Genomic DNA, 16,270 nt, shown 5'->3' with positions numbered 1-16,270 from the left:
ATATCAATACTACACCCCACATACTGGAGTACACAGACAGTAAAAAGAGCCTTGCACAAGTCGTGTCAGCCCAGCAGCCATGTTTGATTATCTAAGCCAGGCTGATGCACTTGTAGGTTGATTTAGTTCCAGTGTTTTAAGTCTCACAGAAAGTCTTTGAAAGACGTTTGAAAAGTTTAGAAGGATACGTCAGACTGAGGGCGTGTGTCAGTCAGAGGAGAATGCAGCATGCACAAGGCACATTATCAAGACCAGTCAGCACTGACATTCCCTCGATGATGTAGCTCATTCAGGTCCCCGTGAGACACACAAATAGAGCATTAATATTATTAACTATACACTGTGAAATTTTTGATGAAAGCAAGTTAAATTAAAAAAATGGCAGGTGAATTCAGATGGTGCTTCATTTATTTAGTCTTGTTGGAGGTAAAACACAGTATGCCTCAATGAGGAGCAAGTTTTTTTAGATTTTGTAAACAAAATAAATGTACTTCTTTTCAAACAACAAACTACTAAATAATTATTATTATGACCTTGTTAGAACTTTTCACACTTTCACTTCACCAGAATGGGTGCTATTAACGCACTCTTGCTACGCTGACCACTTCTCCTTTGTGGAGTTTGGTCTGTACATATCCAGCTGTGACACACATGTAGACTCAAAGGGAACAGCTCTGCATCTTTTACAGAAATACATTAAAATCTGTAATCACAGATGATATATATTTCTATAATGTTGCATTCTAGAAGAGAAACTCAAAGGTTAACACGTTTTTAATCACTTAAAATAATAGAAAACATATCAAATAAATAAGAAGACCTCTTACAAAAGCACTTTGTGTGTTTGCCTTCTAACCTTTTCCAAAAATTTCACGCTTACTACAACCGGGAAAAAAAAGAATGCGCTTTAACCAAAAATAAAAGTGCCTGCTTCACCTGCTAGTGCAAGCTGCCAAAATAAAATACACATTCTTACACAATGTTAGTTTGTACTCACAAGTCCATGGGATGTTATCTGAAGCATGAGCAAGGGAAAGATGGAGAACAGACGAGGAATGTTGGGGAAAAGCTGTGAGTAGATTTCAGGTTGGACACTACAACAGTCCAACAAGGTGCTCTGGCTGGTGGCAACAGTTCAGAGCGTATCTGTAGCATACGGGAGACATTTAACTTACTCCTCACAGTGTCCAAGCAGAGTTTGTTGGTCCTCTATGTCTTTTGAATGCCCATCACCTCAGTCACTTTAATCAAATCAAAAGCGTGCATCCTACTGTGTATTATACCAGGTAGTTTTAGCTTTAGGTCTTAGCTAACAACACCAAATACTACCAATACTCAGTAACGTGGGCTGCTACCCATGGATGTATTATTAGTATCGGATATCAGACCCAAAGATGATGACTGTTCTGTCCAATAAGAATTGCTCGCCTGGCACATACACCAAAAAAGTTTTTAGCTTCCGGGTTTACTTCCGGGTCATGTGTGTCCCTCTGAATATCTGCAGTAGTCTTTCTTCCTCTAGCCCCGCCAGCAAGTTCCTGCTTGGCCCATGGACTACATTTTGATGAGACAATGACACAACTAACCCAAACCTTTTGGAAGGTTTTACAAATACAAAACCTCCATGGATCAAAAATTTACAATATAGTCATAATTGACCTTTGGTGGGATTTTTTTGCTTAACTACCTTAGCCATTGGGAAAAATTGGAAACAAGACTGTATCCAGGTCTTATTATACATCCATGCTGCCACCCATACGTTGTTTTAAAATACACACACGTGTGTGTACCTTCTGCAGATTGCACTAAGTCTTCAACCAGGTGGTATTTCTGTCTGTTAACAGAAGTTATAGGTTTAATAATCACACCAACATCAACTCTGTTCACATAGCTGCTTTGTGTCTGGCTAGCCTGCAGCTCACCCTGTGGTGTTATCTCTACAACTTGGCTTAAGGGGAGACACTACAGGTGGATAGCGTAAACATTTTAACTAACAGATATCACCATGAAAGTTCCTTAGTTGAATTGTTTAAATATGCAAATGATGCATTATCTAATTAAAAATTATAATTTAAAGCTCTTATTTGCATACATTTCCAGAACAGAAATCTTAACATTAAAAAGCCAGTTCAACATTCTTGTTTTATTTTGTTAACATATTGGAGTCAAAGGTTTATACAGAGGTCATTTTGGATATCTCTTTTAAACACTTTTTGCCAAGTTTAAATGAATCAAATGTTAGAAAACAATCAAGGAATTATATATGAACAAACCGCTCTGTAAAAACCTTAAGAATATAGATAGGAATTAAACTGGTAAGTTTGATGTATGTAAGTGCTACTGAAGAGGAGATTTCTGGCTCATAGTAACACATTTTGTGATAAACTTATATAAGTGTGGTAACACTTCATTTAGACAAGACACTACAGGTGACTACTAATAGATATCAAAATGAAAATTGAGACAGTCATTTTTTTGTATTACTTTTTTCTGAAATTGTATGTTTAAATATGCAAATTAGACATTATCTAATGCCAACTTTTGGTTGATTTAGGAGAAATCTACAGTTGCAAATAGACGTGTAGTAAAATAAACACCTTAATGTGTATTTTTGGCATTGTCTTTCCATTAGCCTGAAAGAAGACATTAAAGAAGCACAGAAGCACAAACACACCCAAACAATGTTTTTGCCTGTGTGTCTCGCCTTAAACTTGGATAAAAACACTGCAAAAGAGTACTTATGTATCTGAAGCACAGTATAATTTCCAGGAGGCTCCATGCAAAACAGACCCAAGAACCACTTTCCTAAGTTTTGTGCAAAACAATTTAATTACAGAAAATAAATGTTGTAATCTTGACACCTACTTTAAATTTTGTGCAATTTATATAAACACAAATAAAAGAATAATTTAACCCTGATTTTAAATGTAGGTAGTATGAACTGCAGCAGTGAAGGGTGTACAGTGTATGCAACTGTACATTTATTACAGGCATAATCTGCACTTTCCAAACACAATTGGATAAATTACGATTTGTTTTTCCTTGAAATCTCCATGCATCAAACATTTCAGGAAATAAGAAGTTTTAAAAAAAAAAATTGGATAGATTATCTTTGGAAACTAGGCAATGCATTTGTCTAAACATTTGGCTGCCAGAAGAATATTTTATAATAATTAATATGGATTATATAATTATAAGAAATTTGTTTTCTTTGTCATTTGATTGATATGATTATGATCACCATCCATGGTACAGTAAAATGTCAAGTGGCTCAATGTTTTAGTACAAAGGTGGGTTGTCCCTTGAAATAGTCAAAAGTTGAAGGAAGTAAGAAGCAGTAATAGCCATGAGTCATGTTTTCTTCTTTTCTACCACCCGTCTTTACTTTTTCATGTACTTTTTGAAATTTTTGAAATGAAAGTTGTTGTTGCCAGCACCAACCTCATGTACTGTGATTACCTGATAATTGTAGAGTCAAAGCACCCAGCACTTGTTTGCTACAGTACAGCATATGAGTAAATACAAATGTTTAAAAATTCAAATAGAAAGATTCATCAGTACCTCTGTGTTAGCATGTAAGTTGCTTGACGAAATCAACTTACAATACCCTTACTCCATTAAATTCATGATTATCTGCTAAGAGATTTGTTCCCAAAACAGGATGCAAGTCTTAAACACAGCATTGATTGACTTGTTGGCTTCATTTAGACACCCTGCCTTTTCCACCCTTACAGCTGTAGATCATTCAATATCTGTCAATACTAGCTCCCCTGACTGAACACACAGCCTCCAGACTGTAGTGAAGAGTGTCTTTCCTAATCAGACATACCTACTGCACAAACCGGACAACCTCTGAGTTATAATTAAACAAATTTTCACCAACAAGCTTCAATGTTGGTGAAAATTTGTTTTAATTGTATCTCAGATATTGTCCAGTTTGTGCAGCCACTCACAACTACAAAGTCAGTAGACAGCTGTTGTTTAATGATGTGTGCTGTCATACCTGAAGATGAGCACACTTGCACATAAACACACATACTGTCACAATACAAGCGGCTGTAGTGTATGCATACTACCCACATGTGCACACACATACAGACAAAATAAATTCACCCACCTGTCCTCATTTGCACTTAATTCAAATCAACAGAGGGAACACTGGAAGCCAATCAGATGCTCTTTCTTTCACATCGGGCTATTTGATTTTGCATTTTCAAAACAAACAATTTGGCCAACAATTGCAATGAACATCACTAAGAAGCAGGAATGTTGATTTGGGGTTAGCAGCAGCCAGGAAGCAAGAGACGTGATGGCAACCATTATGTACAGTTTAATTCTGACAGCTGCAAATGGAAAGGAGACAAGCAAATGACTATGAACAGGGGGTGAGGAGTTGGGGGCGGGGTGGTTAGAGTGGTAAACAGTGACATCATGGGCCTGTTTTAGAGTGTTTAAAGAGCCATGAGGCAGTTTAAAGGAAAATAATACTCAGTGAAATCTTTATGCTTCCTCAGTAAATGGAAGAAACTGAATACTATCACATTAACAGCAAGAAAATGTGGAATATGAATGAGATTTGATTGAACTCAAAATATCTGTAGGTTGTTACCTACATCAGCTGTATCCTGTTTTATTGCCACCATTTATTAACTGTTCTACCCTCTAGAGAAAAGATTCACCACTGCATCTTGACAATAGAACAAGTGCAGTTCTTCGTTCTGTGGTTTGTGGCTTTTTGACAGAGTGAGAAAATGATTTATTGATGATGTATTATGTGTTTCAGATGATGCTAATAACATACTACATGGATTAATACATCCAATGGTCTCTTCTCTCTGTACAGACACAGACAGAACAGAGGACACACATTATTTAGGCTTGACCTTCCTCTCCATGTAATGTCTGGGGATGTTGCTGTATCTCCATCCTATCTGACGATTTAATTTGCAGCACACAGTCCAAAATCAACTCAGGAATAGCAATTCTAGAGGTTTCATTTTTTGCTCAGTTCTCTAATTTTAGTGCAGATGAGGATTTTCTTTACTTCATGTATTAAGTAAGTGTACATTCTTTGTGCTTTGACTCCACCTACAGTTCCTATAGAGCACCACATATTATATTCTTTGTCTGCTTTCACCCAGCGGGAGGGATGCACGGGTGGTGCAATTTCACTAAAAGTGGTATTTAAAACCACAGAATTTAAATGTAAAAAAAACAAGATAAATTTCTTGAGCGACAATTTTTACTTAGATTTATGGGGGGTTTTAAACATTTTTGTGTAGATATTGCCTCCGTGTGGGCTGTGACACTTGTTTGTCAGCGACACAGAGAGAGAGGGAGAGCCATGAAAATGTGGAAGACATTTTCCATCCCTGACAGAGGGCACTTTCACCCTACTCCCAAAGCTCAACAAACAAAATGACAGCATGCTGACTTCCCTCTCTGTGACAGACCACTGCTGATGACAAGGTGTATTTTGGACTTCTCACTGTGGCCTGCCACTTGCAACAAACTATACCCTAGATGCAGCTGTAGTTGTGTACCATAACAAGAAAAGCTGTAGACTCAAACTATGCTAAGATACTGTGTATCCTACATATATGTTGAACATTTCCTTAAGCTGCCAGAGAATATCATAATCTTACAATTTTTAATTCTGGCAACTGCTTCCCTTGATGTCTAGTAGTAGTAGTTCTCTAGGAGATTTACATTTAAATGTTACACAAGAGGTCATCATACTTTTCTCACTAACAAATACAATAGTTACTTACTGGAAAAGTATGCTGGTTATAGTTTTGACAGCTTGTAACAACAAGTTGTCAAGTTGCAGACAAATTTCCCATTTTAAGGCAGGAAACTGTGCCAGTTATCACAGTTGGAAAACAAAACACCGAGTTGTGGTTACTTCTAAGACAAGCTAGGCAACAGGTTTAATTTAGTAAAAGTTGACTCCAATGTGTCAGTCCAGAAACTTTTTGAAGATGTGGGTCTTCAGTCTGTATTTGAAGATGGTGAGGTATTTTGTTGCCCTGATCTCTACGAGGAGTATGTTGCACAGTTACAGAGCAAGAACAAGGGCTAGTGTTTGTGAGGATGTTTAAGAGACTGTGGCTCCAGGCGAGAAGTAGATCCGAGAGAAGTGGCTACTGCACTGAGTTTACTATTGCCTGGAGGTAGAGAGGTGCAAGCCCATGCTTGGCTTTATAAGAAGGTACCATGGATTTGTACCTGATTTTTGTTTGACTAAAGGGTTCCACTGGAGGATACAAAGGGCAGTCACATTATATCTGTTAGAGGGGCTGAGCATCTGCATAGTAAAGCAGGAGGAAATAGCTAATTTGGAGATGACTAATGCATGCACCATTACATGGGCTGCAATTTAGGGCAAGTGTAATACACTTCTGCTGTTGATATGAAGGATGAACCCATGAGCCACAGTTGCCATTTTAACTGAGACTGAGAGATAGTAGTAGTTGTATGTCAACACCAGCTTACTTATTGATATGCATACTGAACAATTATTCTGAAGACTTTAAATGAATGGACAGCTAATGAAACTGAAAACTATACTTGTGTATGCTTTAAAAGGAGGCTAGTTATAATTTGTTTTGTGTTTTTTTTTTTTTTTTTCATTTTAAAGTAGACTTATCTGAAATCTCCAGTGCTATAGCATTGTCAGATAAAAACAGAGAGGAATGCAAGTGATGAAGATGGTTCTGACAGTCCAGGGAACTTCACAGGTCCCAGTCTACTCTGGTTGAGTGTTTTCCTGAGTCCCTCTGAGCTTTCTGGGAAGCTCAAATGTCAGTCTTAGATCTCGGCTCTACCTGCAATGTACACAAAGCCCCATTCAGCTGCTTTTAGAGGTCTGGGCACTTGCTATGTACAGAATGTCTGACTTGACTCAGGTGTTCAAAACTGAAATGGAGTTGGCTGTGGTCAGTGTTGTGCAGAAATTGGACTGCAGTATAAATTGGAGAGGTGTTTCTGCCAGTTTTATGGGACTCAGGGTGGTCTTCACATGTTTTAGAACCCATTCCTCTCCTCAGTTCGTTGTTCCTATTCTTTGTTCTTTTCTCTATTTTACTCGACTCACTTCTTCTCCCACCTCTTTTTTCTTCACCAATGAAAAAAGGAAACTCATGTGACAGACATTTCCAAATTAAGATCATTATCAATTTCCTCCCAACAAGCTCTGTGATCATCAGCAGTGCCTGAAAGGAGACCAGGATTGGCTGTGTGCGATGGTCTTAATCAATCTGGCTCTTAGTGAGCTCAGGTCCATTTGTCCCAGATGCTAATCTGCAGAGCTCAGCTCTGAGGCCAGGGGCGCTTTACATGTATTTGGTGCAAAATAACATGAGCAGGCATGCCAAGGCCATTCTGTTTGGGTTTTTGTTGAAGGCCCAGGGAAAGATGTGACACATTGTAGAGGGCAAAGTGTCCCTTTGCGCCTCCACCATGAAGCGGTGGCTTTCACAGCTGTGGATAGCAGATGCTCTGAGGTTACAGGCACAGGCCTTTAGGGACCACCGCTCTGCCCTCCAGGGGCTGCATACACAGCACACTCTCCAAAGAAAACTTACTGAAGGCTTAATGGGAGTAAGGTATTTTGTCGTCAGTTGTATAAATTCAGTTATGAATAAAGTATGTGTTGTGTCCTTCGTAATCAGTACAGTATTTGCTGCTTTGTTTGCATTATTTATATATATATATTGTTTTATGAGGTAAATGCCTCCAAATTGAAAGATTTGAAAAAAAATAATTCTGTTACAATATTGCATGATTCTTCTTCCAGTTAATTAACATTTCCCTTCCCCCTGTATCTAAATGAAATTCGATGTTGCCAGCACCACCCTCAGATTTCACTCATAGTGAGTCTTAGATTTCTTTACCACATGTGTTCAACCAAAAGGCCAGGGCTGTCAGCTCTGAGCTTGCTCACGATAGGATAATCTGTGCCGACTGTAGATAACTAAGCTTCCTTTCTTAGTCCCAGCTAGACCAGATCCCACACAGGTTCAAATTTGCATTAAAATCATTTAGTGTGCAAATAAGCACTGATTTACTACACAGTTGCACATTGTTTTGCCCATGATTCAGTGTTCACATTTCCCCTTCCACTGTAACTTTCCACAATCATTCCCCAACCAATGTTAAAAGTAAATATAAATCAGTAGCTCTGTTGAGTTTGTCCGTTACTGGAAAGAACGACAAGAAAAGGGAAAAGCAGGCATGAAATGAAAAGTTTAAAAAAAAACAGAGGCATGAGTATGGGTGAGTAAATGCAAGAAGAAATCATCTGTTAAAATTAATTAGCCAAGCTTCTCTGAACACAAAATGACAAGACATTAAATATGTATTATTTATGAAATGTCTGTGCTCTCTGAAAAGGGTGTCTAGTGCTGTTAATTACTCAGCCATTCATTCAGAAAAGATTATTTCAAATGGAAAGTGAAAGCAAGGCTAGACAGCAAAAGAGCTGTTAGTTTCTTTCACGCTATTTTTAAATGACATTGGTGAAAATGGAAAAGCTAATTATGGTAGCTCTAAGATTCAAAGCTAATTTGAGAAGCAGCATGTCAGGTTTATTGACATCTTCTGTAGAGTGATGTGGTTTGATGGCCACCAAGGAATCTCACTGGCGCCGCGAGGGAAAGGGAGGAACCTTTGTTAATAGATTTTTTTTTTTATATCCCAATTCCCAGTGTTCCCTATTTGTTGACTGTAGAAATAACAGGTACATTTATGTATATTCAAAGAATCGACTTATAGATGAAAAGGCTACATATTTTTGATCAAAATAAAGGCCTTAAACTGATGCATCTGCACACATTAATGATTTTAGCCAACATGTAATAGCATCAAAAAGTGTTACAAATACAGGTTTTGTTGTTGTTTAGTGAAAGTAAATTTAATTAATACATTTTCTGGGTAATAGCAGTTTCCAGCAGCATTTTTAATTCTGCTGGTGAGGTTACTGTTAACATTGTTAACATTTGGAAAACAGATTGTGCCTTTAAAAGTTTGTGTTGTTAATGTTGATGTGTTAGTTAATGTGTTGAGATTCTGCGTGATTTATAATAAGGATAATCGCAAACTTGGGCACAGAACACTGACAAACTTATGAAAATATTTCATAAGCAGCATGTCAGGTATATATATTTCTATATTTCTCAAGTCCCAGCAGGCCAGGAAGTATAACGCTATATTTTATCATCAGCGTGATTAGTTTTATTTTCTAACTAGTGAGAAAAGAGCAGCAGTACTTTCAAGGTTTGTGATTCCTCCTTAAAGGCAGTCACCTGGCAAAGTGGGAACAAGAGCAGGGCATTTATCCACTTAAAGAGAGCCACCCCGATGATGTCAGTAACAGATGACTGCAAGACACTCCCCTCGCCATCGCCTGGCAGCCAGCTTTGGTCACAGAGGGCAGAAGGGAAAGAGGGTGGGGACAGGGGAGATAATTACCGGTATAAATGAAGCCCTGCTAACGATTCGCACTGCTGGGTCCCCTGATCTAGTCTCCAAGGCAACCTCAGCACGCTCATTTGTTTTGTAGATGAGTAATTACATCCAATTAGTGGCCACTGGAAAAAAAAGAAGTCCAAGAAAGGCCCATTGTTCTGGATAGATTGTGTGAATATTAATAGTGGGAAGGTCTGAGGCACAGTGATATGATCGGTGATACTAATGCAGCTGTGGGCACACACTGCGCAGTCTCGTCCTGCATAACTGATCAGATCGCCACTGATGAAAATATATGGCTTTGAGAATGTGTGCCTGTATGTTTGTGGGAGTGTCTGAATTGTACTCTTGTCCAGCTGCCTCCAGTCGGGGAGCAAAGCCAGTCTCTTACCTGAGCCTGCCACACCTGCGGACAATGCCGTGGCATGCAGTGTCTGAAAATTTTTCAAATTTCATTACCTGGCTAATGTCAACAATCTAGTACAATGTATGCAGAACATTTTTTACTGTATGTCACCACTTACACATCACCTAGTGCCAGAGATAGGGACTCGAGTTTGAGACTCGGACTCGAGTCCGAGTAAAGTCACACACACAGTGACTTCAGACTCGACTTGAGACTCGTCTTCAAAAGACTTCAGACTTGACTCGGACTTGAGGTGCGGGACTCGTGAACAATGTTTATTTTTAGGAAACGTCTGATGAGTAGGCTGTTATTCCACTACCTCCATTATCTATAACCTGCCTACCTAACACATATTATGCGCATGACCACACATGAGAGAGGACAAACAGCGGCAGCTGCTGTGCCATTCATCATAAACTTTGGCTTAAAACTTCGTACAACACAATAACACAATATAAGTTAGTAACCTGTGGTGAGTAAATATGTTTAGCTCAGCATTGGCCATCTAACGTTAGCTTGCTTCTTGCTTTAGCTACAACCTACTGGAGGTTAGGTCCGACTGTCGTTCGTTATGAAAAGATGAATGAGTGTTTATTTGCCAAACTACTGGTAGTCTATTGACGTAACCATTTACGTCCCGCTGGCTGCCATCATGTTAATTTATAACGTTGGCTGCAAACAGGTTACAGGTTTATTGTTGATCATGTAACATTACAATTTTATTTAGTTATAGCGTGACACTGGTTTGAGAGTCTGGGGAATATGTTGACTTACAGTAGTTTATAAGCTGTCATTAATTGCATTGCACATTACATGGTTGAGCTCTGTAAGTGAAAAACAGGTTACAGTTACAGAATCCCTTATAGCTATGCAGTTTTATAAGCAGCCTGGATTGAACGCAGCAGGTGATATAACATTCATTCTAACCACGAGTGACTTGAGACTTGACTTGGACTCCAGCTCAAAGACTTGAGACTTGACTTGAATGACACTTAATGAGATTTGAACTTTGCGTAAAGCTGGCCAGTCACTGTCGGATTATGAACTTGACAAACTTTTTAATCAGGCTAAATTCATAAATTTCCATCTGCTGTGTTGTAGTTTGAGCAGCTCCATAGTCCAATATCAATGCTATCAAAATATCCCTTACCAACTGTAGTTAGCTATACATATAATATATAGTATAGTATTTTACATGTTGTGGTTAAAACTGTTGTCTATCTTCACTGCAGAACTGACAGACCATTTTGTTTGCATCTTCCAGCCATCTGCAGCTCACTTTTTGTCTTTTTGTTCGTAATAGAATTTCACACTTTTTGTAAAACGAGTCCAGTATGTGGTTGTCTTGTTTTCTTAAACTTCATTTGAAAATTGTCAATGGACAAAACCGATCGGGGGTTCCGTGTCTACGCTCAGCGTAAGCGTCCACGTCATGGCCAGCCAATTGATCTGTTCAGTGTGAGCATGAAAGTGGGAGGTTTTGGCTGAGCAGAAAGGCCAATTAAAACCTGTAATGTGAGTTAACACAATATACAAGTTTAAGCAACTCACAGTGTCTGCCCAGCTTAATCTTGTGCAGTTTCTTACAATTAGAATCTGGTCTCCAATGGAAATTACTTCCCCATCCAATTTTGACAGTTTAATAGTTGACATTATTTTGATATAATACCTATAATAGCCTTATTTTAATGTGGGCTTGGTCTAAATAATAATAATTATTATTATTATGATGATTATCTGTCACCAGTCAGAAACATCTTCTCTTTTCATGATTAAAAACCATATATTAACCCCTTCAAAGATGTTGCAACTTCACTTCAAAGATTACATTTGGTCTTTTGTCACAATGTAGTTTATGGTAAATTGTTTTTTATATGAAAGTAGATTTTGCAAATATGTTCACTTGTGAAGCATATAGTGAAAGTTATTAAAATGATCAAATGGAACCTAATGCCTAATTTTTGGATCCCGTCTGTACACTGCTCTGAACTGGTGATATATTTGGGATTGGCTTCTTTATGAATTCCCGATAGCATTGTTTGTGCTATTGTCAAATGTTTTTCCCCCATTATAATTATTCCATTGATCCAGTTTCCCTCATTAGCAAGGCCAATCAATTTTCAGTGACATTTGTCTAAGTGAAGTAAATGGAATGATTGGTTCTTGAGCTTTGTTCAGTGTGTCAGGCATTATGTGACGTACGTGGGAAGCCTGCCGTATTTGGAACCTATAATTTGATGAGTGGGCAGACAAGCCCACAAGTGGTGAGATCAGAGTGCTAAAAAGCATTGGCGGGGAGAAACATGGCTGGTGCTTACATTCCATTTGGCAGAAGTGGACTGTCTCACTCTGAATGGGTAGAGGTGAAGTGGCTTTGAATGGCTATTCGCTCCAGGACCCAAATAAAAAACAAACACACAGCAGGGGAAACCCAGCATGGAAAAGCCGGTGTCACCAATCGCAGTCCCTCCTGAGTAGATTAGCTCTGTTATCAAAGAGGTGTGAGAAGGAGCGGTTTCTTTTAATTGCAGTCTTTATATGAGCAGCTTGTCTCAGATTAAGAGGACAAGCAATAAATGTCAGCACGACTTATTGCTAAAAGACATTTTCTAAACTGTTGATAATCCACCATCTGTGTCAAAGAGAGAATCATTCGAAGAGGCCAATCTGAGACGTGCTTAGAGTACTTAGTGCACTTCAGAATGCCCATCATCAATAAACACTGATGTCTCTGTGTCTCATTCACATAAAAAAAACGTATCATCTGTTGCTATTGGTAAAAAAGAGGCTTTAAATTAATCATTGATTGGTGCACTTTCTGTTTATTTTCATTTAAATGACAAACGCTTCCTTCAGGTATGTCGACGAAGAATTGTCAATTTGAAATGAGAAATGTATTGACCTGTGTTTTAATGATTCTCCAGTTTTATCTCACTCCTTGATGATTGCAAGAAAACAAAGAGGACACCGGTCAATTACGCAAAAGCCAAAATATCAAAGCTGTGGCCTTACTGTGTATTTTGTATTTATTGTTATTGGACCATTTGAATCATGTAAAGGCATTAGATTAATTGAGGAGGTCTTCATTGTTTAGTGTGTATCCATTATTGTACAGCTAATGTATAAGTTACATCTGAGAGTATCAAACACAGACATGAGCCAAAGGGGCCTGGCCACATGGCAGGAGCTGCTGGGGGGGGAGGGCAGGGAGGGCCAATTAATGCAGACAAAATGCAAGGATGTAACCTAAAAATGGTGTGACACCACCAAGCTATGCTCAATCTGGACATTGACTTTGACAATGAAAAAGTTGATTTCCACAATGATGGAGTCCCCTCCCCTCCCCTTCCCCACCCTATACTGTATCTCCCAGGCCTCCCCGATTATGGGTTTTACTCTGCGCCCAGTGACCAGAGGGGGGGGCCCTGCTCCTTTGCTGACTATGGCTCCCTGGGGCCCCAAGCGGCTCAGATGCTGCACAGTGAGCATGCCACCTCCGCCTGCAACTCCCCCCTCCAGCACCTACACAGCCCGGATCAATTTAAGAACCCAGGTTTGTATATGCGCATCTATCTCATCCACTTTTTGGACTTTTCATTTTGATTCATGACATTATTCCATGCAGATGATCTAATCTCTTTTTCTTTACATTATATCTTGCTGTTGTTAAGGAAAAAAAAAATTCCCTACCCCCCGCCCTTCAGAAAAACTATTTTAAAAAGTCTTGCTGACAAAATAGCATTGCATGTTCTTCCCTCTTTTTTCAATTTTTAATGTAGATTTTATGTTTCTTTGTGAAGTTATGTTCCAGCCCCTGCTTGCACATAAGGGGCCGACACATACAAAATGTAATCCTTCATTTGCATGTGAACAAAATAACTACTGATGATGTCTGAGAGTACACTGGCCTCTCTAACAGAGCTCAAGTTTATGTGAATTTTGAATAGCAAAGGAACAAGTTAAGTGTGGGAGTGAGTGTCATTTGTTTTAGTCGAGCCCTTTAAGTATTTCAAGTGTAAGAATGATTGCTTGTGTTATTTGCGTGTGAAAGTCTAACTAGCAAAGAAATCGGTGGAAATTCTGTACAAATGTTAGACAATTAAAGGCAACATTTTTGTATAATACAGCCATTACTCTACAACACAAGCACATTTTCATCTTGTGTGCTTTTTCTGATGTTCTTATGTAATCAGAGCTCTCAGATGCCTGGCATGAGAATCCACTGACAAATAAAATGTACTGCACACTGACATTTCAGGATCTGCATGCAATGCATAAAAATAATTATAAATTCATGCTATTTCTTTGAGAACAAATGTCTTCAGAATTAAGTCTTTTTGAATTCTGCAGTGTTTATATGTTTATCTAGTGTGTTTATTCTGATCATATTCTGAGTTATATGCTCATGATAATGTTTGCATTGACATGACGTACCACCAATGTTTATTTCATCCAAAGTAGCTGTAAGTAAAGTAGGTCTAGTTTAGTGGAGTGCCTTCATGTGATGTGGGAGATGTTCCGGTGGCAGTGTTGACCCTAAACACAGTTCCCTGGCTTTAGAGACTCATGTGCCCCTGCTGGGCTTGAATCCTGCCATAGCCTTCAATCTTGTTCCTTCACTGTTGTGTCTCCACCTGCACTTCACAATAATAGCAGCACAAATTGTTAAACAAAAGCGGTTGTTCTCTCACCCTTTTGGACCAATAAAGTAACTGTGGGGCCAACTCTCCCACTAATGGTTAAAGTGTTGGCCAGCTGCCCCAGGCAGATGTTGGCATTTCCTACAGACTGTCTGTATGAACTTTAGCACAGCAAATTCCAAAAAACACAGCTAGGTTGCATAGAAACAACTACGCAGATGTGATTTTCTGGAGCTCAGAAGGGTTTCTGCTTTGTTGTAACACTTGTATAAGTGTGGGAGCACTGCAGACATAGTTCACCATACTCCTTACTTCCTATAGATCTGTTCAGCAGCGTGAAGTGATTTATTCCATACAAAGCTGCGTAGCTGGGGGGGTTAGGGTTAGGGAACCATTGTCTTTTTTGATTTTGAGGCCTGGTTATAGCATGTTAATGTATTGTACAGGAAGGGATTTGTGTCACAAGTCAATTGCAGCAGCTACTGTAAGTCACTCTGTTGCCCTCTGTTGATGCGTGGTTGATTTTTGTTTGACTTTTGCTTGGTTAGCACAGGTTTTTTCTCACCCATGGGGACACATTCAATTCCTGAGTGAGTCAACATACCCTGATTACATTGTAATACAATTTATGTGCTGAAATAGGTTTTGCAGCCAACCTTGACCCTAATGATACAAAAATCAGACATCATATTATACTAAGTAGAATCACAATGGTACTGTTTATTTGGATGTTTGTTTAAAGTAGATAAAAGCAAACATTTGTAGTTTTCGGGAAGTATAATAGATTTTTGTGTATATTATGTGCCGTATGACCAGCTGCAGGTCATTGATTACCCATATTTCATTTATCATGACATTACTGTTTAAATTCTATAGTGAGCAGTCCTGCTTCTCACAAATTGCTCAGTCCACAGAGTAAGTCGTAGCCTGAAAGGGAGAATACGATAGTTTCTATGTGCAGTTTGATGACCAATCTCATTGATAAATGCTTTTCTTGTGCACAGTGCCTACACATGTACTTTAGTTCTATATTTAAGTAATTTAAAATTAAGCAAATTTAACTTGGAAGTCACAGACAGGCAATATAGTATGGAATCCCTGAGCGGCCATCCATTCAAATATGTTTCTTACTCCGTTTTCCTGTGATAACGGGATCATTATCTCGATATCTAGTTGTTTTCCCGTGAAAACGGGATCATTTTGTCATGATCTCAAGATAACAAAACGGTAGTTTATCGCAAGGGTTGGCAGCAGCGTTAATGATAATTTCAAATTGGTGTGCAGTGTCACGGGTTAGCTCAGTTGGTACACTAAAGGGCTCACAGTCAAAGGGTTGCGTGTTAGATCCACGCTTAGGACTAATTTGTGTTTCTTTTTTATTATCCTCTTCAACAAAGTTCCTATGAGTAGACTCTTTGACATGCTCACAATAAAGCAGCCACATCCATCAATCAATGGACTTTTCATTTCTCTATTATTCCCAGGCAGAGGAAATTCCTGCGCTTCTCATTCAGGGAAATCCATTTAACATTTCCCAGCTATTTCAAAGTTTCCAAAATAGCCGGGAAATGTGTGAATGGATTTCCCTGAATCTCTTCATAACAACTTTGTTGGGTGGTATAAAACACACAAAAGAAGGAAAATAAAATCGTTGATAGCAGGACTTGAACTCTCAATTGTTGCAAGTCCTGTGCTCTATCAACTGAGCTAACAAGTAACACTGCTGGTCACTCAACCTGTCAACCACTGTGTTCAG

At 38.8% G+C, this 16,270-nt stretch overlaps 1 protein-coding gene across 12 annotated transcripts in view; it reads left to right on the top strand.

The window, feature by feature from the left end:
- msi2b (musashi RNA-binding protein 2b) overlaps positions 1-16,270 on the top strand; it is a 253,360-nt gene that overhangs the window by 224,285 nt on the left and 12,805 nt on the right. For 7 of the 12 annotated variants that reach the window (XM_038709125.1, XM_038709122.1, XM_038709121.1 and 4 more), the window contains one exon: positions 13,248-13,427. The exons of the other annotated variants lie outside the window; for them this stretch is intronic. In XM_038709125.1, the coding sequence (XP_038565053.1) occupies positions 13,248-13,427 (180 nt within the window). The remainder of the gene's footprint in view (positions 1-13,247; positions 13,428-16,270) is intronic. 12 annotated transcript variants of the gene reach the window in all.

The sequence above is a fragment of the Micropterus salmoides genome, unplaced genomic scaffold (genome assembly GCF_014851395.1).
Source record: "Micropterus salmoides isolate LMB-PRFRI ecotype aquatic unplaced genomic scaffold, ASM1485139v1 Ms_hic_scaffold_9, whole genome shotgun sequence".
NCBI classification, from domain to species: domain Eukaryota; kingdom Metazoa; phylum Chordata; class Actinopteri; order Centrarchiformes; family Centrarchidae; genus Micropterus; species Micropterus salmoides.
This window is presented reverse-complemented; position numbering and strand designations above follow the sequence as displayed.